The 24,698-nt window shown below is 42.0% G+C and overlaps 1 protein-coding gene across 1 annotated transcript in view; it reads right to left on the bottom strand.

Annotated features, from left to right (window-relative positions):
• Window positions 1-24,698, bottom strand: part of Adcy8 (adenylate cyclase 8) — a 166,312-nt gene that overhangs the window by 112,922 nt on the left and 28,692 nt on the right. The window contains exons 2-4 of the mRNA XM_059247017.1: window positions 14,329-14,459; window positions 10,050-10,161; window positions 1,745-1,872 (exon numbers count right to left, since the gene is read on the bottom strand). Of these exons, the coding sequence (XP_059103000.1) occupies window positions 1,745-1,872; window positions 10,050-10,161; window positions 14,329-14,459 (371 nt within the window). The remainder of the gene's footprint in view (window positions 1-1,744; window positions 1,873-10,049; window positions 10,162-14,328; window positions 14,460-24,698) is intronic.

Raw genomic sequence — 24,698 nt, 5'->3', positions numbered from 1 at the left:
CTGGCATAGCGATATGGTAGCTTTCATGAAGTCCTGGATGTATATAGGATTCTTCTGCAGAATTTTTATGAATCTACCTCTACCACTGAGCTGGTCATCCTAGAAGATAAAGCAGTGAACTATGGCAGGGCCAGTGAGCATGGCCAGATATTAGAATGATATTGGATGTGGCACCAAAAGAGAACCAAGGTATCTAGAATTTCTTAACTCCTGATCCTCAAACTCCTTCCCTTTAAAACAAAAGAGTGAAAATATAACACTGCCCAGAAAAGGAAGGAATCGTAGATTTGGCCTGAAGTCACTTAGACCCAAGGCTTCTGTGTCTGTCTCCCCTGATTGTCCACCGCCTTGTGCCCCAGCACCTGGTCTTGTAGGCTCCTTTAACTCTTTGTTGGAAGATGTGTTCTACCAGTTGCATGTGCTAGTCCCTGATTTGCAGAGCCCAGCAGAAATGCCTGCAGCCTACCAAGAGCACAGAGGCCATCTTTGTCATTTAACTGACTTTCAAAAGTAATGCCCTCATCACCAGGAGCTTATCAAAGCATTTGTTTAAAAAAAATGCCTTTTCTTCCCAGGGAAATTTCTTGCCAGCTTTTGGGAGAATATGGATTTGTTATCCCCTTCCTTTGGGAAGGTAGAGTTGTCTATGGAATCTCTTATATTAATCCAGGTGGGTCTTCCCAGTGAGAAGGTCTAAGCTTTGGAGTTACATTTTGACAAACTCTCTTTATACTGGTTTTGCTTGGTGTACTCTAATTCTAACTTGAAAACTCTATCTCCCTAAATGCAGTGGTTTTTCCAGACTTGCTGTACTACATTTCATTGGAGCATTTGGGTGTCATTCAAATATACATTCACACACACACACACACACACACACACACACACACACACACGTCCCCTCTCTCTTTCTTTCCAATGTTGTGCAAGAATATAGTATCTAGAGGCTCTGTAACCATCTTAGAATTTTGACACGGATGAACTTTTATCCCAAAGCCATACAGTTTAATTCTACAATCCTCAAATCTCCAAACTCCTTCCCTTAACTAGAACTCTAAACAAGTGGGTTGACAAAAGTTAAAAGTACTTGCAGCACGCACAAGAAGCCAATGTTTGTTGACCTGAAGATACATTTGCATCAAGGTCCCGTGGGCTCTGGCATACACCCATTGACAGACCATCACCACTCTTTTTACTCCAGGCCTCAGTGGTTGCAGCACATCCTGATTTGCATAGTCATCTGTCTCCTTTTCAGAGCTCCCCACTCTACCTCCAGCATCCTGCTGATGTCTATGCAGAATATATTTCAAGCAACAGCTCATACTTCTCCACCCTGGGCATCTCCACGATAGCAGATGGATTAACTGGTCTTCCTTTTAACCTCCCCAAATCCTGTGTTTTATTCAGAGTTTATTGTACTGCAGTAAAATTGTGTGTGCATTGCCTATCTCCCCTGCTCTGCTCTCTGAAGAGGATTTACTCATCTTTTCAACCTCACTGTATCCCCATGAGAACATCTGTGATCAGAGTTCCTACATAACTGACTGAATGTGAAATGATACCATGACATCAGGAGACCAGCAGACCCATTAGCTTCTATGGGAGAATCAACAGATATTCAGGTTTTGTGAAATAAGGTAAGCTTTTAACCACACTCCAAAATTTTCAGCAAAGGATAAATGGGGCCGCATGTCTTCTCACGCACAGTGAGGCCTCAAGCACCACAGAGGAGATTACAAGTTACCTGATGGTTTTGATCATGCTGAGGCCCATTTCAACACAGCAATGGGCATGGTCCTGGCGGGGCTCGGGCAGTCCAGACACACAGTAGTAGCAGTCCCCCAGGATTTTAATGCGAAGACAGTGATGCTCCTAAAAGAAACAGAGTGGTAGGGAAAGGACTGTGTCATCAGGAGGACCAGTTCTTCAGAAAGCTCAAGGAAAGATGCAAGGATGTCAAGTATCTGTACTTCAGAGTCAGGAATCCCCCACCTTCGGAACATCCTTCTGCTGTACCTATAGTTTATATCTGAAATGGTCTGCAAAGCCCTGGGCTTAGGCCACAGCTTGGCGTTTTTGTGAGGTGGTGGGAACTTGAAGAGGTACAGGGTAGTGGAATGATCTTCTAGTCCCTAGGTGGGTATACTCTTGATGTGGGACCACACTACCATGACCTCTTTCTGCTTCCCAGCCACCATGAGGTTAGTGGTTTGCTATGTCACCACAGACCAAAGCAGCAGGACAAGCAATTATTGTTTGAAACTCAAAACTGTGGTAAAATAATTATTTTCCTTATAAATTAATCAATCACCACAGGTATTGTGTTATAGTAAGGGAACACTGACTGACACTATTTCTTTGGATGAATGGTTGGAGTTGAGTAACCTCTTACAGACCTTCTAGAGCTGAGTCCTAGGGACCTATGACTTCATGGGTAGGAGGATCACCTTTGAAAGCAGGGTCTCAGGGCTAAACAGAGGAGGTGTAAACAGAAAGGGCCCCACTGAGCTGGAAGCTCAGTAGACACTTAAAATACCAAGAAGAAGCATGCTGATTTCCTAATCTAAGCATTTTGGTAACCATTGAATACTATTTAAATACCATCAGGTAGAATAAGAACTTGAACCACCTCTGATGCTTATCTGACTGAGTCAGATTTCCAGAACCTTTCTAACTGCCCAAGTAGGCACAGAGGCATCCTGTAAGATTCAGTGCCATGCACACTCCCTGATCCCAGGTAATTTTAGGAGTTTGTGGTTCTTGTCTATTGGCTGTTCAATGTAGTTGCTTTTTCATTAGAGAGCTATTGATGAAGTAGTTTGATCAGTAAGAGGAGATGAGGATCTTTAATTTCTTCTTGAATCTCTAGAATATCGAGAATGAACTTAGAGATTACCTTGCCCACTGATGCTGGTATCTAGGCCTGTGAGCCCACAGGACCATTATTCAAAGACATCAAAGGGCTTGGGAGATTGTCACAGGGCACGTTTTCCCAACAAAATTTGTCAAGGAACTATAAGAAACTTGTCAACAACCACCAAAAACAATAATGAGAATTCTTTCAGCTGGCAGCCTTGTCATAATACAAAACTTACAAAAATTTGCCCAAGAACTAAAAAGAAAAAATCCATTAACCAACACCCAAACAACAATGGAAATACTATCAGCCAGACTTGGAGTTGAACACCTGTAATCTTAGCACTCAGGAGATGGAGGCAGGAGAATCAGGATTTCAAGGCCATCCTTCTCTGCGTACTGAATTGGAGAATAGTATGGCATAATTTGGACCACATCTCAAAAAGCCAAAAAAACAAGATGAGGAGGAAGAGGAGGAGGAAGAGGAAGATGAGGAAGAGGAAGAAAAGGAAGAAGAGAGGATATTATCTAATAGCCTCATTTAAAAAAAAAAACAAGGATTTTCCATATCTTAAACTAGAAAGATTTAATTCTAAAGAAAATACCTAAATAAATTAAGCATGATAAAAGTCACAATTTTGCTCTTATCTTTATTGCCACTCTTTTTCCAAGCTCATGCCCATAAGCTAAAATTTCTCAGTTTGAAAATCTAGATTCTGCATGTGAGAGAGAAAACACAGTATTTGGGTTTTTTGGTGAGTCTGTCTTGTTTTGTTTAACATAATGAACTCCAGTTCCATCCATTTTCCTCCAAATGTCATGGTTTCATTATTGTTTACAGCCAAATAAACTTCCACTGTGTTTGTGCCTCAGTCCTTCTCTCTCTCTCTCTCTCTCTCTCTCTCTCTCTCTCTCTCTCTCTCTCTCTCTCTCTCCTCTATCCCTCCCTCTCTGTCTCTGAATGTTTTCCCCATTTTTGCCTGTGAAGGCAACTAAATGCCAATATTTTAATCCCTTACTTTGATTTGCAGAAGACTGAGGCCAGAAGGAAAGGGCTGTTGATTTCAGGCATGAACAATCACTTGAGGGAGGGCATGGTGTGTATGACTCAGGCTGGTGAGAATCTACTGCTACCAACCTGAGGTATAGAGCCAGCCTCCTTGTTGGCTATGGTGAGGAATGAAGGAAAGAGATTGGGCAGGATATGCTTTGGTCTAAGAATATGTATTGTCTGTATTACTGGCAGGCTTGCTAGCCTCATCACCTTGGATAACATCCTGAAAACACTGATAAGTGAGTTTTATTTCTATATATATGACAAGGACAAAAGAATGCACCTTGTTCTTAATGTGTAAGAGAGGAAACATGGCTCTTAGCAGTGTCAATGACAGCTGATGCCTGGGAGGAGCTTTCTCTGTGTTCAACACGCTGCTTCGTATCTTTCACTTTGAGCCTCACACACACAGGACAAGTAGCTGTCACCTCTGCTCTATTTGTAGGAAAGACATAGGATGAAACATATAGAAAATCCCCCAGATCAGAGATGAACTGGCTCAGTCTTCCCCTCAGCAAGTGTGCTGCTCAACAACTCCCAGTCAGTCATATCCCCATGTATACTGAAATGACAATGTTTTGGAAAAGCTAAGCGAGGAAAGGATGGGATAGTAAGCACAAAGCACGCACCACATGCCAAAGGTGTGTTACACTCATCCCGTTCATTTCAAATCATCTTTACAACTGCCTTCTGAGCTGTGACTCACATGGATGATCTTCAGGCTTCAGGAGGCAAAGCCCATGCCACTGTTAAGAGATAGGCAGGGAATTCAAGCCTATGACTGTCCGACTCTGGAGCTCAGTGAATGTTCTCCAGTAAATTCCAAGAATTATAGGACAGTACAGAATGGCAGATCCCCTGACAAAAATATATTTTGAGAAAAGATCGCATAAAATGACTTAATACCCCTTTGGGGAAGACACTGAACAATATTCACTTCTGGGGTCCATTTTTTTTGTAAACAAGAAGTAAAGCCGTCAGCTTTCTTCAAAATCTATAGACTCTAAGTAAATGGGAATATCTCATTTATCTATCTATCTATCTATCTATCTATCTATCTATCTATCTATTTATCTATCATCTATTTATGTATCCATTCATTATCTATCATCTATTTGTGTGTATATATGCATATTTTATATACAAAATAAAATATATAGCATATGGTATATATTTCATACATATGTGTATAAAAGGAAATATGCTAATGTGCACACATCTATATCTATATCTATATCTATCTATCTATCTATCTATCTATCTATCTATCTATCTATCTATATGAAAAATGACTGACTCCTTATCTGCCAAGTTCTGCCAGTTTTCAGACACATTTTTCTTAACATGTTTGATGAGCTGTCAGAGGACTTCATCAAATGTTCCAAATAAATTCTATCAGAAATTGCTTTAAAAGCTCACACTAGAGAAGACAGGCTGCTTTGGAAAACGATGCTTAAAAAGTAAAGTAGGATAAGGTCCATCTTCCATTTAAAGTCAGTCTTATTATAATCCTTCCTTCCCATCTCAATTGGCTTAATATCATAAAGATCTTGAAAATCCAGAGTTGATTAAATTACGTATGTAGATAGTAGATGACAATTGGGGAATACGTATCAAAGATAGTTATACATTTTTGGAAGGAGTTAAAATTTTAGAAGTATATACAGTGCTATTATATATTTGATGTTTTGGTTATATTAAAAACAAGTGTTTATTTGAGTTACAGAAAAAAAACAGTGCAAAATGAAAAAATTCTCAAAACTAATGTACTTTAAAAATAGACATAAAAATCATGACAAACTAACAATATTTTGTGTAATTTTATCTTATTGGAATCAGAGAGTGATGTGTGAATATATTGTCCTAGTAAAACATAAACTATAGAAAAAGCTAAAGTCCCTTTGGATACCCATTTTCTGTCACACACCCAGTGCCTTGGGAGCCCGACTTGCAGCAATCTTTAGAGGGCAGGTGCATAGGTACACATATGCTCTGTGTTTTATGATCTTTGTCATGAATTTATCACACCATGTTTGGAGGTATAAACTTGATTTTTTTCCCTATATAATGTTTTGTCAAATCATAGAGATGCCATCTCATTAGAAATTGATTGATCAGCTCTCCACAGTGTTTTTCCTTATTGTTAAAAGACTGATGTTGCTTCCCATTTTGGCAGAAGTTTAAGAAAGGTTTAAGATCCTAATGATGCCATTGGTATTACAATATAACATCCTTTCTTCATAGTGTTGGTATACTCATATATACTTTTCCTCTGTTCCTACTTTGAATGAGGAAAAGTTAGGTAAGGGGTTTGTTATTTTAAAAGATCAGATACTAGAATTACCAAACTTTGTCGATTGCAATATCAACAGTTCAAACACTCTAAGCCTAGCAGCTTGAACCTTAAGGGCACTGTAGAATACACACTAAATGGAACTTTCATGGCCAACTTGAAAGGAATCCCTGCATTTCGATAATGCAGTGAAACAATGGGGGCAGTGTAAGGTGCTTGGTGAGGTAGGTTCTCTTGGATGTCTCTGTGACTCAAATCCAAGAGAAAATACCAACAGATGGCAACTTGAGTCTTATAGAACTCCAGAAGACATAAGATAAATGCAAGCTCAATGCCCTTTTATATAACAGCAGAACCTGGAACCCAACGAGGCAGGGACTTGCCTAAGGCAGAGGACAGAAATAGTCGAAGGGAAGTTTCCTTATTTCAAAGCAAGTAGAATCGTTTTCACTGGCAGAGTTTGTCAAACTCGTCAGGCAAGGTGCCGAGGCCCTCAAGGTGTGGGAAGGGGAAAGATGGCTGACTGGAAGTTACAGACCATGAATATGAGTGGTTTTGTTAATGGAACTCAGCTGAGACGCCACATGTGTTACTTAATTTATCCTTCATTTTGATTTTGTTAGGAAACGGAGACTCAAGAGAGATTGCCAACCAGGGAATATTCAAACCGAGCCTATGCCTGCATCTCATCTTTCAAGGCATCCTGTATGCGTAGAGATACCTTAGTGTTTCATCCTCTTTTCCCTAATATGCCTGAGGTTGGTAGTAAGGAGCCTCTCCTGGTCTGCACTTGAGTCATAAATCATAAGTATGAATAGCTCTGGATTACTTACTTCTTTGACTCTTGGTCTCTTTGTGTATAAGGCAGGAACAATAAGGACTTCCTTTCAGGCTGGTTGTGAGAACACTATAACTTAATCTGAGGAAAAACATTCTTTCCACCAGAGAAAACAATCACTCGGCAATGGTGGTTTATGAATGGTTAATGTTCTTACAAAAGTTGGTAAGTTCATTTCATGATACTCATTTTTGGTGCGTGTATGTGTTGATGTTTGAGTGTGTGCACATGTGTGTGCATGCATGTGGAGGCCAGAGGTCAGTCTTGAGTCTTCCTTAGTTTACTCATGCATATATTGAGACAGGGTCTCTCACTGAGCCCAGAATTCACCAACTCAGTTAGGGCAGTTGACCAGCAAGCTCCAAAGAGCCACTTGTCTTGATTTCATCAGTGCTGGGATTATAAGTGCACACTGCTATTCCTAGCTTTTAAATGTGAGTGCTGGGGACCAAACTCAGGTCCCCACACTTGAATGGTGAGCACGTTATCAACTGAGCCACCTCCCCAGCCTCATTTCTTTAGAATCTTTTAATCAGATGCATGCCTTAGATAATAGTCTATGGCTTCCTGCCTTCTTGGGTAATTGGCTGGCTATATATCCCCTATTTGCCCCCTCTTCCCCACTGCATATAAAATCACTAGGGTGAGAAGCCCAGGCTATGAAACAAAGTTCACACTTCTTAAAATGCTGCCCTTTTCCCTCGATTATTTGCTTCTCCTTTGTTCTTGAAGCTCACCTGTGACCAGCCTCTCCATGTCATTTGTGCTCTAGCAGTCTTGAATTTCTCAGAACTCCCTGAGGAAGCAGGGTGCTTTCACACTTCTTGCCTTTTCAGTTTATCTTATTCTAAAAGCACTGACCTAGTCTGGAGATAGAGCCCTCATCTCTGGGTGCTGCCAGGTGGCTACTCCATTCCCAATCTTGATATTCTCTCCACTTCTCACCAGGATACTGTGTGATCATTGTACTACACTGCTATAATGTTAGGGATTAACTCCTTTTCTCTTGCAAGACTAGGAGATTCCTGGGAGAAGACACCGGCTTTCTCTTTCCAGAGTCTTGTGTTGTGCCCAGACATAACAAATAATAAATGGTGGAATAACTTGGATTAAATTAAACTTTGTAACCTTTATTTGGGTCAGTGTGTGTGTGTGTGTGTGTGTGTGTGTGTGTGTGTGTGTGTGTGTTTGGTGGTGATGGGGGGCAGTTTCTATGACACACGAAATTGACTTCAATCAATTTTTAATTCATACTGGGAATTATCTTTGCTCTTTTTGTCTTTGCAGAACCCTATTAAAAAAGAGAATAAGAATGTGTAACTTACACCACCATCACTGAGTCAATGATTAAAGGAAATGCCATATGTATATTTCCCCTTAAATGCTGGGTGCCAGGTAAAGTCAACCCTCTTCCTGGGAGGAGACTTCAGTTCCTGCAAGTTGCCTATCTACTGGTTGTCCATTAACATCAACTAAGAGTTTAGGTACCTGGGCAGACCCCTGTCCACCTCTTTTCTCACTTCTTCCATGTCCTATCTTGCACTTTCCCTTCCCACCATTGCTTCCGGTTTCTCTCTGTCTTTGGACATACATCTCTGCTCTTGAGCTCCTCACTGCATGAAATACTCTTCTTCACTTTGCTAATTGGTCTCTCAATTACATATAAGACTTTCCCTTTTGACACATGTGTGCAGTCATGCAACCATCATAATCAAGATACAAAGCTGCCATGTCACTCCCAGACTTACCCTACTGCAGGCTCCTTTGATAACAACCTGTCCACTCCCGTTCTAGCTCTCCTTCTATCTATGTGTCTGTTTCTTTTGTCTCTGTCATTTTGTCTTTTATAGAATCTTATGAGTAGAGCTATAAAATCTCCACTTTTTGTATTTAATTTCTCTTGGCATACTGTATCTGAACTTCGTTATTGCTATGTGTATCTTTCTCTTCACTGCTAAACAGTATTGCATCAAATTATATTTGTTTATTTCACTTTTGAGAATCAAACTTCAGAGTCATTTTCTCTGGGAAATATTCTCTGATAGAAAGGTTACATTCTGCCTCTGTGGTTCCAGAGCATTCCAGGGTTAACAAGCATAGGGTAACACACTTAGTGTGCTGACTACTCACCCTTGTATTTTCAACTAGACTTAACTTTAAGACAGAAGATGGACATTCATCATTCTCATGTAGTGGCCTGACAGTACCTAGTGGCTGCTCATATGCAGCTATGACAGGATCTCTCTTGAAATGTGGAAGCCTCAAATTTGGAATTCTACAAGTGAATTTCTTCTTGACACAGTGTTATTTAATTCTCACTATGGCTCCAGAAATCATAACTGTTGTGTATACGTCACAAAGCAAGAACTTGAGTTATCCTTATTTGAACCCGAAGCCCAGTCTTAAGTGCAATGTGACAGTGTTATTCCCCTGTCATGTGAGTGAATCCATGAACACAGTCTGTGTTTTGATCATAGATGCCCATCTCATCTCCCCTATTTTCTTGCTTAGCTATGATTAAGGCAGCTGAAATACAAAGGTAGTGTCTTCTTAGCTAAAACACAGCTCTTAAGTTAGGTCAAACACAACAGTGGTGGGATGGCCCAGCACATCACTGGTTCTTGAAAACAGGCTAATTCACTGCAGATGGCCAGAGCTGGCTAGGAAACTTCAGGGAGCCAGCTCTGCATACCAGCTCTGAGCCTGCAGCTGGATGGCACCTGGCCTTGTGAAGGGAACATGGACAGCAGACAGAAAAGACCGGTTTGATTATCACTCAACCAGCTGTCTGTCTTTCAATGGAAAAATCAATTGGAGACACCTCCCACCCGAGACTTATAAACAAGTAACATTGGCCTCCAGGGTGTGAGAGGGTCAGGGTTCTGTGCCTGGGGACAGGATGCAGAATGGTAATGGCATTGGACATGAAGGCTGACTCCTTTCCTCCCTAATTCCACATGCAGGCCCTCACTTCTGCAAGGACTAGGTTGGAATGAAATGCAACTCACATGGGCCAGCCGGTCAAATCTGGCAAAGAGCTCGTTGAGCATCCTGACCAGCTCCTGAGCGGACAAGGTCGTAGAGAGGTTGGTAAATCCTTTGACATCTGCAAAAAGAATACTAAACAACGGGGAAGGAAAAGGTGGGGAAAGGTGGATTAATATTTTCATCCATTCTGGGAGACACATAAACTCTATTCAAATCACTCAACCATGTCTGTGGCCTGAGATCTTAGCTCTCTGCCTAGGATGTTAAAAAGGATGCTTCAGTATTTATACAATGACAGAGGGTCAACTTTGAGATCAGGATGGACAAAAGGATAGCCGAAACCCATGGTCCTGGTCCTGTGTTGTAAACCACCCCCAAGAGGTCAGTAGGAGGACACCCATTTGTGATGACATTTTATAATTTATCTCTGTAGATGTCACAAACACAGAATAAAACAGACCTGGCGTGAGGAGAGAACACAGGACCTCCTCACCCCCTGAGTCCTCTTGGCATGTGCTCTACCCTCCTTGTCAGACAACTAGAAGTAGGTTTCCCCCAAAATGAGGAGCTAAGGTGGCAACACTGGAGACTTTGGCAGAATGATTAGCTAAAACACTCACAGTCCTATGGATTTCAGTGATGCCAAGTCTTACTCTATGCATATGACTTTGGACAGGGAAGGGGTAGAGTCCACCCAAGTATTCTACAAGTGAGGTACTGCATGACCACTGTCTTGGTCAATCTGCTCCTCTACCTGGTGGGGCTACCACTGCTATTTCCATGCTAGTGGCATGTAACAGAGCTGGTACTGTCATCAGAAGTCAGTGCCCCATGCATCTTGCCATGCCATTTCAGGGCCTCAGAGTGGAAGGATGGATGCAAAACAGGACATCTTATTTGATTATTGCTTGTGTTTCACCCTCTAGAAAACATCAAGTTTGTTCTATGCCCTGTCTGACTTGGTCCTTTCTATTAAAATCTTACATGCTCTTCATGACCTCCCTCATACACTATGAATGAACATTTGTAGGTACATCTCCAGCTGATGTACCTGCCACACCCACCCTCTAGTGTCTTACCAATTGTGTGCCCCTCTTTCCATGACACTTAACAACAACACATTGACACATGGCTCAGTGGGTTCCATCTATTAGTTACAAAATAAGACAAAATTCATCTCTGGGTTCCACCTACCCAGAACATATACAGCTTCATTACATGTTTTCTGAGTCCAAATAGTGGAACTACTCAATATTAAGTCCTTCTTTTCCAGAGTGTGGGCTGTTTTAACTGGAGAACCTCAGACCCCTGTGGGTCCATAGAAGCAAGTGTGCTTCAACAAGGGCCCTGAGAGAGTGCTATGCACTGTAAAGATGGACTAGCTCCTGCTTCAGTCACATGGTGCAAAAAAGGGTTGGTGATGGACAGAAGCAGCCCCCAGGGCATTGCTTTCATTCCATTTATCATTCTGTTTCACCCAGGTGCTGGACTCAAGGTCAAACGGTCTCTTGACTCTATATGTAAACTTAGAATCTTCCACTGGGTGTAACTGCACCCTTTGCTGGTAGGAGGCAATAATCATACAACATATAATGAGACTTAGAAAATGTACAAGAGATAATTTTTAGCCAACACTTGTCAAATGAACACTGAAAACTAAAACAACAGTAGAGAAGGGAGAATACACAAGGCAGGTTGCTATGCCGAGGGCGGCAAGATGAGAAATAATTTTAAAAATGCTCCTAATGCCAGTGCGGGTGGCTCTGGGGGCTAGGGAGGGGGCGTAGCCACCGGTTTGGCTTTGTTCTCAGACACCGGCTAAGAGAGAGCCTCCTCTTCTTTCCTTCTCTCTGGTCTTATTTTAGCATCCAGTGGCCTCCAAACAGGCAGGCATCCTCCTGCCACCAGTAGACTTTATCCTTCTAGCACCAAGAGTCTACGGCTGCAGGCATCTCGCTGCTCTCTCTGGGAGAGGGCCCATGATGCCTACAGAATTCTCTTTTAGAAACTGCTTCTATAGCCCCGGGGCATGGAGAATTCAGGGTAGGAGGCCACATGCTCATTTGGAGTGGTGTGAACTCCTGGAAAAGAGATCCCATCCCAAGATGTGTTGAGTAAACTCAAGAGACAGAGTAAAATGCTGTATGTGTGTCCTTTTAAAGGTAGTTTTTCATTTCTTTCTCTATGGTGATAGGCACTTTTATATGTTACATATTTTATTATACATACGGATCATATATATGGAGATACATATACATACATACATACATATATATATATATATATATATATACATACTCATAAAACATTGACTTATTTGCTTATTATCTTCCACAAAAAGCCATCCAAATTCTGCTCTGTCTGGGCCTGCCTTGACTGTCAAGCTACTTTGTAATATACCAGGGAAATATAGCAGAAAACCAGTTATCATCTGTACATCTCAAAGCTCAGCCTTAGCTAGAGCAGATCCCTTGTCCAGTGTTCATGTTTCTACTTTGTAAATCTGGCTGACCCACATCAGCTAGGACCAGAAAAACCACCTCTTCCAGAAAAACTTCTCTATACCCCACCTCATCCTCTCCTCATCTGTCCCTTTCAAAATGATCAATTATCATCCTTCACACACTTAACAGTAAAACTCTCCACTATGTTGGGTAAGATACTGTGATCTAGAAGCAGTATTGATGAGCTCCTTTTTGTTTTCCAGAGCCAAAGTTCTGTGTGTATGTACCTCTCACTGGGATTGCTTTTTGCAAAAGCTTGATTGGCAAACTCCAGCATCCAAATCAGGGTTGTTGCTATGGCTGCTAAGGGTCTGCTCAGAGTCATGTTTTCTGTGGGACAGTGCACTGAATTTGTGTCATCAGTACCAGGCAGAGAATACACACAGGTGTGCTAGGAGCTACTATTACTTGCCACCAAGGTGGAAAAGAAAGTGTCTGTGTGTTTCATTTTAGGAGCTCATCATTATAGGGAATTTCATCCAATGCTGGGAAATCTTGTCTTATGAGATTTGGTAGGAGGGAAATGCAATTCTATTGTGTAAGCTGAAAATGTCAGATGCTAGCTTTCCTGGCTTTTCTAGAAAATGACTAGGCTTAGCCAATTGTACACGTTTGCCTCAGGCTTTAACTTGAGATGCAAAAAGAAGAAGAAGAAGAAGAAGAAGAAGAAGAAGAAGAAGAAGAAGAAGAAGAAGAAGAAGAAGCAACACCCCACTTCTGAGGAATGGTGGCACCCTGTATCAGGACAGTGGTTTTTCCCAGAAGTAGTCTAATCAGAGACCATTGCAGTGGCACCGTGTGTGGCCTAGTGTTCTGATGTGATTTTGAGCTATTTGTCTGGCTTTGTGGCCTTTCTTCATTCCAACCCATTTCCCCAGTCAGCTTTTCTACCCTTTTCCAGTTTTTCTGTGAGTTGTGGTGTAGCCTCCCAGTGCATTTTAAATCACCCAGGGACTGATTGTTTGCAGCTAAGAAGTATTTCTGAAATAATCTACAATATACCTGATATGCAACTAGATTTCTAAACCTATGTTTTGTATATCTATATTTATCCACATCATCCACAGAAAACACTGCAAGATAGATGTTAAATCATCTATTTCACAGATAGACACTGAAATCAAAATAAATGGATTATTCAAGGCCACATACAAGGAAAAGTCAAAATTAGGATCTAAATTAAGGTCTTCATTACTATGGAGGCAACTCTCTAGATTTCAGTATCTGCTACACATACTATTATGCTGAGCACAAAGAGGGTACTAACAAACAGATGGACTGATAGATGGGTGGATGGATGGGTAGGCAGGTGGGGAAGTGGATGAATGGATGAGTAGTCAGAAGAGTGAACAGATTCACAGGTGGGTGAATGTATTAATATATGCATGTATGATTGCTTACAAAACAATATGTTTGTAAAGGAAAAGGAGCTGCATCCTTCTTTGGGATGATTTGAAAATGCCACGAGGAATATATGGAGGAGATGTAAGTGATTATAAGCGATGTTCCCAGGTGGCATTTTGGGATTTCTTTTTATCACCTTCTAAAGGGATTTTGAATTTAAAATACAGCAAACTAAATTTTTTAGGACTGAAATAAATCAATCAGCAAAAATAATCAAATTCTCTGACATTTGTTTCCAGCCTCCACATGGAAATGTAGACGTCTCTGATGAATTAGCATGACTTAATAGATTAATCAGGTAAACGAAGGACTCAAAGCAGCGTGATGAGAGCGGCAGGCACATACGGATCATGGATCCCGTGGAGACCAGGGTAGGATGTCACATCCTCACCTGACATTCTCATAGCGATGAATGTAGATGCGGTGGAACTGATGCTGCAGGTGCTCATCCTCCACGTTGGTCATGTCATTGATCATTTCCAGGACGACAAACCTGGGAAGCACAGACAGCACAAGCCGCTCCTAGAAGAAGCAAGATGGGCAAGCTTGTTAGGCTGACCAGTGAGTCATACATAGGTTGAGGGTAGAGGTGTAGCAGTCCCAGGCCTCTAACATTTCTGGAGGAGTTGCTAATTTTCTGTCATTCTATGAACATACAAGTGTTTGTTGAGTACTGATGGGTGTAGGGCCTACGGATGTGGTATTTACAGTCTAATAAGGAAAAGGGGGACCACATATTACACTCCCGGAGACACTGATGCACGTTGAAAAAATGTGATGAGGGACGTGGAAGAACACAAAAGGTCATAAAAGAATGAGATAGTTGATGATGTGATTCAAAGCAGCGAGGATGAATGACCTTTTCTTGGAATGATGTGAGACCTGAGTGTTTGTAGTGAGCCATTTTCATGTTAGGACAAAGAGAAATCTAGAAAGAATAAACAGTTAATGCAATGCTCTCCAGCATAATTGAGGGAAGATGTGAGTGAAGAGGGTGAACAAAGGGAGGGGGCTGCGATAGACAATGTGGAGAGACACCAAGACAGCTCTTATAGCACAAGATGCTTGTATTTAATCCCAGTGATAACCAAGAGCTCAGTTAAAAATACTTCTTCACAGCTAAAAATACTTCTCTGACTGGTTTGGAGGATGGGTTGTGTGTGGGACCAAGGAAAGAGGCAAAAGGGTCAGTGGAGGAAGCTCCTGTAATGATGAGATGTTGTGCTTAAGAAAAGATTCACAAGGCTGGCCGAGGGAAAGAGGGTCTCACTGAGATAGCTGGATTCTGAGCCTGCTGATGGGAAGAATCTGCTACAGCTATGGAACCAGGGGATGCAGGAAGGAAACCAGGCTTATGAGGCACCAACTCTTTTCTTAAAATAGTTTTTTTTTTTATTTAATGTGTTCCTTGACAAATTTGCACATCTTTGGTTTCTCTTACCCAACTACTCTCTGACCACCTCCCTCCCCCGCTTCACGCCTATCAGCTCTCACTCTTCCCTACATGTCCATTTCTCACATTCAAGTCTTTTGTTTTGTTTTGTGACCCACTGAGTTTATCCAGAGACATGGGTTTTGGAGCTACTCATTGAAGCCTAGTGGGCTCACCCATGGATACAGAAACAAAACAATGACTCCTCCCCTCCCCCTAGAATCCACCAGTAGCCAGGAGTTCTGTGATTAACTGTCCACAGGCTCAGGATTGTGCAGATACAGTGCAGGCTACCACAGAGACTCTTTACTGAAATAAAAAGTGAGACACACACGGCTTGCAAATGGAGACCTGGCATCTGATATGATACAAGTCATGATAACAGTCATTATTATTGCAGAGAAAAGAAAGCCCTGGTTAACAACACAAACGGAATCCTTGTGTGGTGGAACCCAGACTAGGGCCTGGATGCTGATAAATGGATGCAGACAGATGCTTTCTAGTCACTATGGTTTTTAAGTGCTGCTATATGGCTTTTAAGCCTTATCATTTATTATCTTATGTATACTCACAAGAGTCTGAATGTAAGTCTGCAGAAAACCCTCACCGAATGTACAAATTGAGTCTGAAAGTCATTTAATGTTTTGCACAAGCTGAGCATCCAGGATACAATCCTTCTCCTTTTACTCCCTGCTGGGATTCTTATGGGACGGGGATGTTTTTGCATTCCGAGTCTCAAGAAGGGATTGAATCCTGTCCCCAACTGTAGTAGAGATACAGCATTGCATAAGCTAGGTGATCTCTATGCCTTGGATCCCTAATTTGTTCAGAGGTAATATTACTGTCTATCTTGTGGGGTTGCTCTGAGAATTGATGAAGTGGAATTTACAAGGACCTGTCATTATTTCCTCTCCCTTTTCTCTACTCTACTTAATCCTGCCCCTCATACAAAGCACTTTATTAATGAAGTGCCCACTGAGTGCTGTATGATGATGCTTTCCCCCTCTCAAAAGCTGCCCCACGATGTGACTGAGAGGCGTACTTTTTTTTTTCTTTGCAAATGCCCCTACATCATGTCTTTTTCATGTTCACAAGTGTTAATTGTCAATTTCTCAGGTGCTTATGGCCCTGTTCATAAAATTACTGCTGAATATGAGTAGGGACTAATCATGGCGTTGACAAGCGCTGGTGCTCAGGGTGGTGGGTGCTGTTTAATTATGATGCCACTTGCACACTTGGCACAGCCTGGGTAAGAGGGAATAATGGAAAGAGAGCACACAGTTCACACACACCGGGTGGTCAGTTTACATAAGTGTTTGAGACTTAACCCTTTCATTGGTAGTTGCAGTAGGGGTGAGGCCTAAGAACCAAAGTGACAGGAAGGGGGAAGGGCTTGCGTGAGAAGGAGAGTGGCACAGAGCAGGGGAAGGTCATGGGGCTGTGCTGTGGGATGTATGGCAAATGTGTTGCTAATTAGTCAATAAACACTGATTGGCCATTGGCTAGGCAGGAAGTGTAGGCGGGACGAGGAGGAGAATAAAGCTGGGAAGTGGAAGGCTGAGTCAGAGAGACACTGCCAGCCGCCACGATGACAAACAGCATGTGAAGATGCCGGTAAGCCACGAGCCATGTGGCAAGGTATAGACTTATAGAAATGGATTAACTTAAGCTTAAGAACAGTTAGCAAGAAGCCTGCCACGGCCATACAGTTTGTAACCAATATATGTCTCTGTGTTTACTTGGTCGGGTCTGAGTGGCTGTGGGACTGGCAGGTGAGAGAGATTTGTCCTGACTGTGGGCCAGGCAGGAAAACTCTAGCTACAGGGCTGCATGCATAGAATGGCCCTGGTTTGTGAGACCTGAAAAGAGGCCGAGAAAACTTACTCAGACCTTCCAACCCACTCTTAAGAGGCAGTTCCATCCCTGAAACCCAAATCCATGTTCATGAGATTCTTTCATGGATTCTGTGCTTTGACCATCTGGCAGAGTGGCTGGCAGCTCTGTGCAGTCACATGCTCTGCCCCTCACCGACTCACTGAGTTGTATTCTAAGGCTAGAGTCAGGTAGGCCGAGTGGTTAAAGCTCCAAAGCTGTCTAGGATATCCAGGCCAGACAGACAGATGACACTTTAGACTTTATGTAGCTCATAATAGCTGACATTTGTAGAAAAGACCAAAAACATGGCATTAGTAAACTGACCACCTAAGATATCAATAACAGAGGACTCAAAACAACATGCCTTCTAGAGTTCCATTTTCTACAAAATGTGTTCTAATCCCCTCTCACCCACTCCACAAGGCTCTTTAAAACATATTAACTTGTTTTCATTTTATGCATATGTGTGAATTCCTGCATGTATGTATATGAACTTCATGTGTGTCTAATGCCCATAGAAGCCAGAGGAGGGCATTGAATTGCCTGGATGTAGAGTTAGAGTTATAAGGCAGCTTTGGGCCACCATACGGGCCCTGGGAACCAAACCCAGGTCCTCTGCAAGAGCAGCAAATGTTCTTAATTGTTCAGTCATATTTTGAGTTCCACAGCATCTTTTAAAAATAACTCTTAGAGATAAAGAGATGGTTCAGCAGTTAATGGCACTGGCTGCTCTTCCAAAGGACCCAGGTTTGATTCCCAGTACCAACATGGCGGCTTATGGTCATCTGTACCTACAGTTGAGGGGCTCCAATGTCCTGTCCTGATCTCTTTGCACACCAAGCATCTTTTTGAGGCATATACATACAGTCACTCATACACATATGCAACCCCTCTTAATTAAGGCAGCAGCTAGGTATTCCTGTGTCTTAGTTAAGGTTTCTATTACTGTGACGAAATACTGTGACCAAAGAGCAAGTTAGGGAGAAAAAGGCTTATTTGGCTTAAACTTCAGCATTGCTGTTCATCATTGAAGGAAGTCAGGACAGGAACTCAAAACAGGGCAGGATCTCGGAAGCAGAAGCTGATGTAGAGGCCATGGAGGGCAACTGCTTTCTGGCTTGCTTCCTCTGGCTTGCTCAGCCCAACTTCTTATAGAACCCAGGATCAGCAGCCCAAGGATGATTGATCACTAATTGAGAAAATAGCTTACAGCTGGATCTCATGGAGGCATTTCCTCAACTGAGGTGCTGTCCTCTCTGATGACTCTAACTTGTGTCAAGTTGACACACAAAACCACCCAGTACACTGTGATAGGGGCTGAGTGTTTCAGTGAGGACTCAGAGATTAAAAGCCTCCCTGTACTAAGGAATGTAGGGGATAGGCTCAAGCAGTGTTCCTGATACATGAATGAGATTTCAAATATCTTCACTAATTATGGTATTAATTTAATCATTCACTCAACAAATAATTATTGAAAGCATCCTATGTGCCATCATAGTTCCAGATACAGGAGAAACCCAGGAAAAAGCTGGATCCTTTGGGGAGGCTTTCTACATAGAGCTAGACAGGATCCCTGGACGGCATGTTCGGGCAAGTACCCTTACTAGCCATCATTTATGCAGCTCCAAGAACAACCACTGCGGGCTAGACACTGAGTTAACAGGGACCATCAGACATCATATCAAGTATCATTCACCATCACTGTGTAGAGGGAGTATTTAATTGTGGATCAACAAACAAGAACAGTAAAAACTTTCTATAGTCATGATAAAGACAGGGCAGTGATCTGGATTGTGAGACTCTTCTGGAAACTTCCTTTCACCTTGCCAGAGATACTTGTTTCTGAAAAAAAAAAATATTCCCTCAAAGCCTAGTTCTCCAAAGTAGAAATTTTAATTATTTTGGAAATTAGAAGCACACAGTCTACCTAAACAAAGAATGTATGTGCTATCCTGTCCCCCTGACCTGCTACACACATTGTCAGATTCTGCGAGGTGAAAGAGTTTTGTGTCCTCTATGTTGTGTTCTCAACGAGTGTCCATAGAACACTCGTTGTGTGTATTCTGGTTAGCATGTGGAGTTCCACTCTTCTTTGCATTGTAGGTCAAATCTCCTTTCCTTTGTGAAAGGAATTTTTAATCCACTCTGATATCATGCCCTTCTGTGTTGTTCTTTCTCACAGTACTTGCCACACCACAAGGTGCTACTCTGTGTGTACGTCAACCAGTAAACTGAGCTCTTTGAGTTCATTTATTTTTTTGGTAGAGAAAGTGCACACAGATGGCCATGCATTAAAGAGACTTCTGTAAATGCACACATGATAAATGGGCAAGTAAAACCTGGGTTTGAATATAGAACACTGGGATAAATCAAAAAGGCCTGCAAAGAACCACACTGACCTCAAACAATCATATTCTAATGGCCCGGAGAATTTGAATCTCACCAAAGACAGGCTAAGATTTTTCACTCCTCAACTTTTAAGTCTTGGGATGGTTGTCAGAAGTAACTTGGAAGCCTCTTCCTGTTTTGCTGGAGCTAAGCTGTAGCTGCTTTCAGGGTGAGATGTGGGGTGTTCTCTTCCTGAAAGCTAATGCGGGTTGGGAGGTCTGAATTCTGCCTTTGGATGGTAACATTCAGTGAGCAAGTGAAAGGCCTCAGGGAGCACCAACATCCCATGGGAGCGCCCATGGCAGTCCACACAGCCCCAGAAATGTGGGAACAGATCTGTTTATTCATGAGCAAACCTTTATGGATACATAGGTGGTGAAAACAGCCACTTCAAGTGTTTAAAGGTTCAGCTTATAAATAACTGTAGTGAACTGAATAAATGAAAGATAATGTTGACTGCTCACTTTTGTGATTTCTTTAACCCAAGTTCATTTTCTCATGGAGGTATCTCCTTAGGTCCATCCTGAGATGCCCATACACTTCCGGCCTCCCTCTTCACATTGGTTCTTTTTTAAAATTTTTTCTTATTTAGTTGATTTCTTTTTCCCCTTAACACTCATTATTATTTAATTTTCTATAGCTTTTATCTTTATCTTCAATAAAATCTTTGTTATTCAGAATGCCTGAGGCCAAGAAAACAAATGATGACAAATGACAGCAAGATGTAGGGGAAGGGGAACGCTCACTGCTGGGGGAGTAGAACCATTACTGAAATCAGTGTGGAGGGTCTTCAAAAACTATTAATAGACCTACTATAAGTTCAGACAGTCAATGTCTGAATATCTACCCAAAGGAATCTATAATTTACTTCAGAGGTACTTTCTAATCCACAGTCACTGCAGCTCTAGTCATAGTAGCCAGGAAATGGTAACAACCTGGATGCTCATCAACTGATGTACAGATAATGACAATGTGGTGCACATGCACAGTATGGTTCTATTCAGCTGTCAAGAAGGGAGGGATAATTAGCACTAAGGATATTTGAAAAAGTCATATGGAAACAGACCATTTTATAGTCTTCCAAAACATATACATGTACACAAAGAGTTAAATGGAATTATCCTCCACAGAGGATATTACTCCTCCCAGGAGCCATTAATTGTCATATCAAAAGCCCTTGTTAAGGATGCCTTCCTTCAAACTGTTCATCTTGGGGTGGGAGGGCAGAGACTCTCACCAAACAATAGTTATTTATCTGTAAAAGAAAGTATCTGTTTGTGTTAGTTGGAATTGAGTTTGATGAGGGTTTATCTTTTGCTTCATCTATTCAACACCAGTGATTCCAGTACATAGAAAGGTACCTAGAAAATATTAGGCCTCTAGTTTTGATCCATCATATGATTTTTTAAATGAAGGGTTTTAATTGACTCTTGCTTTTCTGACCCACTTCTCTGTATGTAGTAACTGTGAAATAAAAATATTAACTGCTTTAGTGTTGGAAAGGGCATTAGTATTTAATGATGATTAAAATATTTAACTAAACTATAAAAAATCAAAATGTATTAACATGTTGTTCTGTATTCAAGTAGATTGATAGGACTTTTCATTGATGCTCTCATATTATCTCCATTTGAATTAGCAATTACAGTGTTGATCTGTTGTCTGCAGAAATGTTCACGATAGTTTCTTAAATAAAGGCAAAGTGAGTGGGCATAAACTCAGAATTTACATGTTCCTTATTACCATTTTATCTTTGTATGAAATCTAATAGAACATAAAGCAGATGTAAAATTATAAGTCATAATTCCTTTAACAAGTTTTAGTGTCCCAAACTGCGATAGCTAATCAGAATTCAGTGGGGCATAGATAGAGCCTAATATGATCTTACTCAGTCTGGTGGGAGAAGTGGATATTAATGAAAAGATCATAGAAATAATTATACAACTACATCTATTACTAGTGCAATTAAAGAGACATGCTTAATACACTGGGAGTCCGTAATGGGGGATGAGAGGGTGTGATTAACTTAGATGAGTGGTTAATTAATTGAAGTTCAGCTATGTGCCTGAGAGTGTGTTCATGTGTGTGCTGGTGGTTGTGGAAAATCATCCCAAGGGGAGATAAAAGCATGCATAAGGACTGACTGAAAAAGGATGCCCCGCATATGTGAGATGCCAAAAGAAGGACCATGGATAGAGTCTAGTAAAGTGAAGTACGTAAGGCAAAGTGCTGGGGCCAGTTAGGTCTTAATCTCAGAGTAACAAGAAACAGTGGACGTTTTTCCTCTAAGGATCAAAGATAGGATTTAACTCGGCTTCCCCTGCCTCTATATCATTCCAGCTATGATGGCAAACGGTCAATTCAGTGAAGTGGTTATTCTGGGGAGAGGCAGGCAGGAAGGAAATGAAATGGTCAGTGTAGTAGTTCAGACAAGAGAGTGTATTAGATTAAATTCACTTAGTAGGGTGGAGGAACATGGGCACCCACAAAGCTTATCTGGAAGACTTGTATGAACAGAACCATGGAGGAGGAAAGAGGAGGCCAGAAACTACTATATTTCTAGACTGGCTAAGGATGTGCCTTTTCTCTAACTAAATCGGCTTCCCAGAGGTAGGCATTCACTGCTGCTATGAAGGGGCAGTAGGGGATGACTCTTAGGATGCATGGCTTACTGTACCAGGATTTGTCAATGACAAGTGTCACTAATGGACTCACAGTAACCACCACAGCTTTGCAGACTGTGCAGTAGGCTTTTGGTTGGATGGAGTTAATAATGAAAATTAAGCTTATTTGCTGTCATCTTGAAACAAATCAAGGTCTTCCCCTGACCTTTCCCCTTCTGCTGGTTTAATTTGATGATCTACTAAGGGGAAGGGTTTCCATGACCATCTATGCACAGGTAGACATGTCACACTAGGAGAAGCCTGCTGTTGGCCACAGTGGAGGTGGGCGGGGCAGTTGCCTTTTCTGGAGAACAAAAGCTGCGTGTTAATGAGCCCAGTGTCAGAGGACATAGCAGTGAGAAGAAACTACTTGAATGTAGACACACAGTCAAAACAGGAGAGAAGAGAAAGTAGCTATGGGCTGCTTGAAGTTGAAAGGTGGCCCATCGGTGAGTGACTGGGAACTAAGGAAGGTCATGTTTAGTTGTGTGTGTTTACCAGACAGGTTTTTTTGGATGGCTCTAGGCTATGCACCTATGAAAAAGCTTAGCTCACAGACAGCTGACCTGACTGTGGACTAATAGGGTTCCTACTTCTGATCATGTCACCTCTTACATTTGAAGCTTGTTGTTCTGTTCCGGAACCCATATAAGCATGCTGACCCCTGTTTCAGATTCTAGTCCCTTCTTATGACCCTTTACTTCTCTCTCACTCTTGGCCAAGAGCATAGCGAGGGCTTTTCACTTTGTCAAAAAGAAAATGCATAACCACTCCCTCCCTCGTGTGTGTGTGTGTGTGTGTGTGTGTGTGTGTGTGTGTGTGTGTGTGCTCAAATGGGTCTGGGTGAAAATATGGTACATGGTTCATATGTGGAGGTTAAAGGATAACTTCAGATGTTGGTCATCAGATACCTTTCACATTTTCTTGTTGGTCTGGAACTTCACCACATACACTTCCAGGTATCTGGACTGTGAGCATCTACATATCTATCCATCTTTACCTCTTATCTACCCCTGCCTGGGATTTCAGCTACATGGCACCCTGTCTGGGTTCATAAGATTGAAACTCAGCTTCCTGCTTTCGAGGAAAGAGCTTTACTGACTAAGCCAGCTCCCTGCCATCTAACCGCATTCTTGAGTATGGGCATCCCAAGGCTCTGCCAGCCTCCACTGAGTCCCATCTGTCTTTCAGGGTACTCCTGCAAATCATTTAAGTCCCCTTCCTTCAGAAGATTGAGGTAGTTTTGCTCTGCAGTCCAGATACTCCCGCTGCTTGTCTTCCCCTTTGCAATGCTCACTGTAAGTGCTAGGCTGTCTCTTTCCCTCCCACAACTCCACATGCTTTGAAGATGGCGACAGTGTTTGTGTTGTTCACTTTGGGATCCTCAGCAACCTCCTCAGTGCTTGGAAGGAGCAGGTGCTGAGCAAATAAGTAGCTCCTGAATGAACTCACAAATAACACCTCTGTAAGTACTCTAGAAGTAAGGGGCTCATGAATGCACGCTTGGTGTAGCATGTTCAGGAATTATTTGTTAACTAGTCTTCCAGTTAGAATACTCATTGAATCCTCAGCTAACATCATGCCATCAATGCTTTCATGGGAGATCTTGAAAATAACATTTTCATAGAAAAATTCTCCAGCACCCAGACTTGCCAGGCTCCAGCCATTTGTGCTACTGGCAACTGTCCCAGGTCTTCCCTCTGTAAAGCATTTTCTGCAAGACGATGGGAGTTTGCCTGGAGTCTGCTTATAAAAGCCCATTTTCAGCCCTTTTGTTTCCCTTGGATCCATTCACTGCTTAAGAAACATCATTCAGATCCCTGAAAACACAGACTGAAAGAAAATAGGAAGGTTTACCCTTTATTACAATTCTCAGCTCCTGCTGAGGCCCAATATACACTTTTCTGGCTTTGGAGATTTTAAGTACAAGAATCTTTCCTGGAGCCACGCTGTGGCCCTGGATGGAGTCTCTGCTCACATTCTACACCTATTTTCCTCCCTGGGTTTTTCCATTTGCATGAAAAGAAACCCTGGTTGGATTCAAAATTTATGAAGCAGCTGCCTCTGGATTCCCCTCTCAGTTCACATAACCTTCTCTACTCATGTCACCAAAATGGTTTCACGGCCATCAGCTGCTACAGTACCTCGGAGGGGAAGTCAATGGGGAAACTGAGGGATTGGAGATCTTTGTTTCATGCGCATGCTCATAGCAGGAAGAGAGAGGGAACGGAGCATCATCACGACACAGGCAGCATTTCTGAGTTTACATGCAGCTGCAGAGTTCCAGAGCAGTTTTGAAAAAGTCCTCACCCATCTCGTGTTCTCACAATCCCTGGCTCCCTGTGTTAATTCCCTTTGTTCTACTGCAGGCAGAGCAATACAAACTGCAGCCAACATGCAGGC

This window comes from Peromyscus eremicus, chromosome 20 (genome assembly GCF_949786415.1).
Source record: "Peromyscus eremicus chromosome 20, PerEre_H2_v1, whole genome shotgun sequence".
NCBI classification, from domain to species: Eukaryota; Metazoa; Chordata; class Mammalia; order Rodentia; family Cricetidae; genus Peromyscus; species Peromyscus eremicus.
This window is presented reverse-complemented; position numbering and strand designations above follow the sequence as displayed.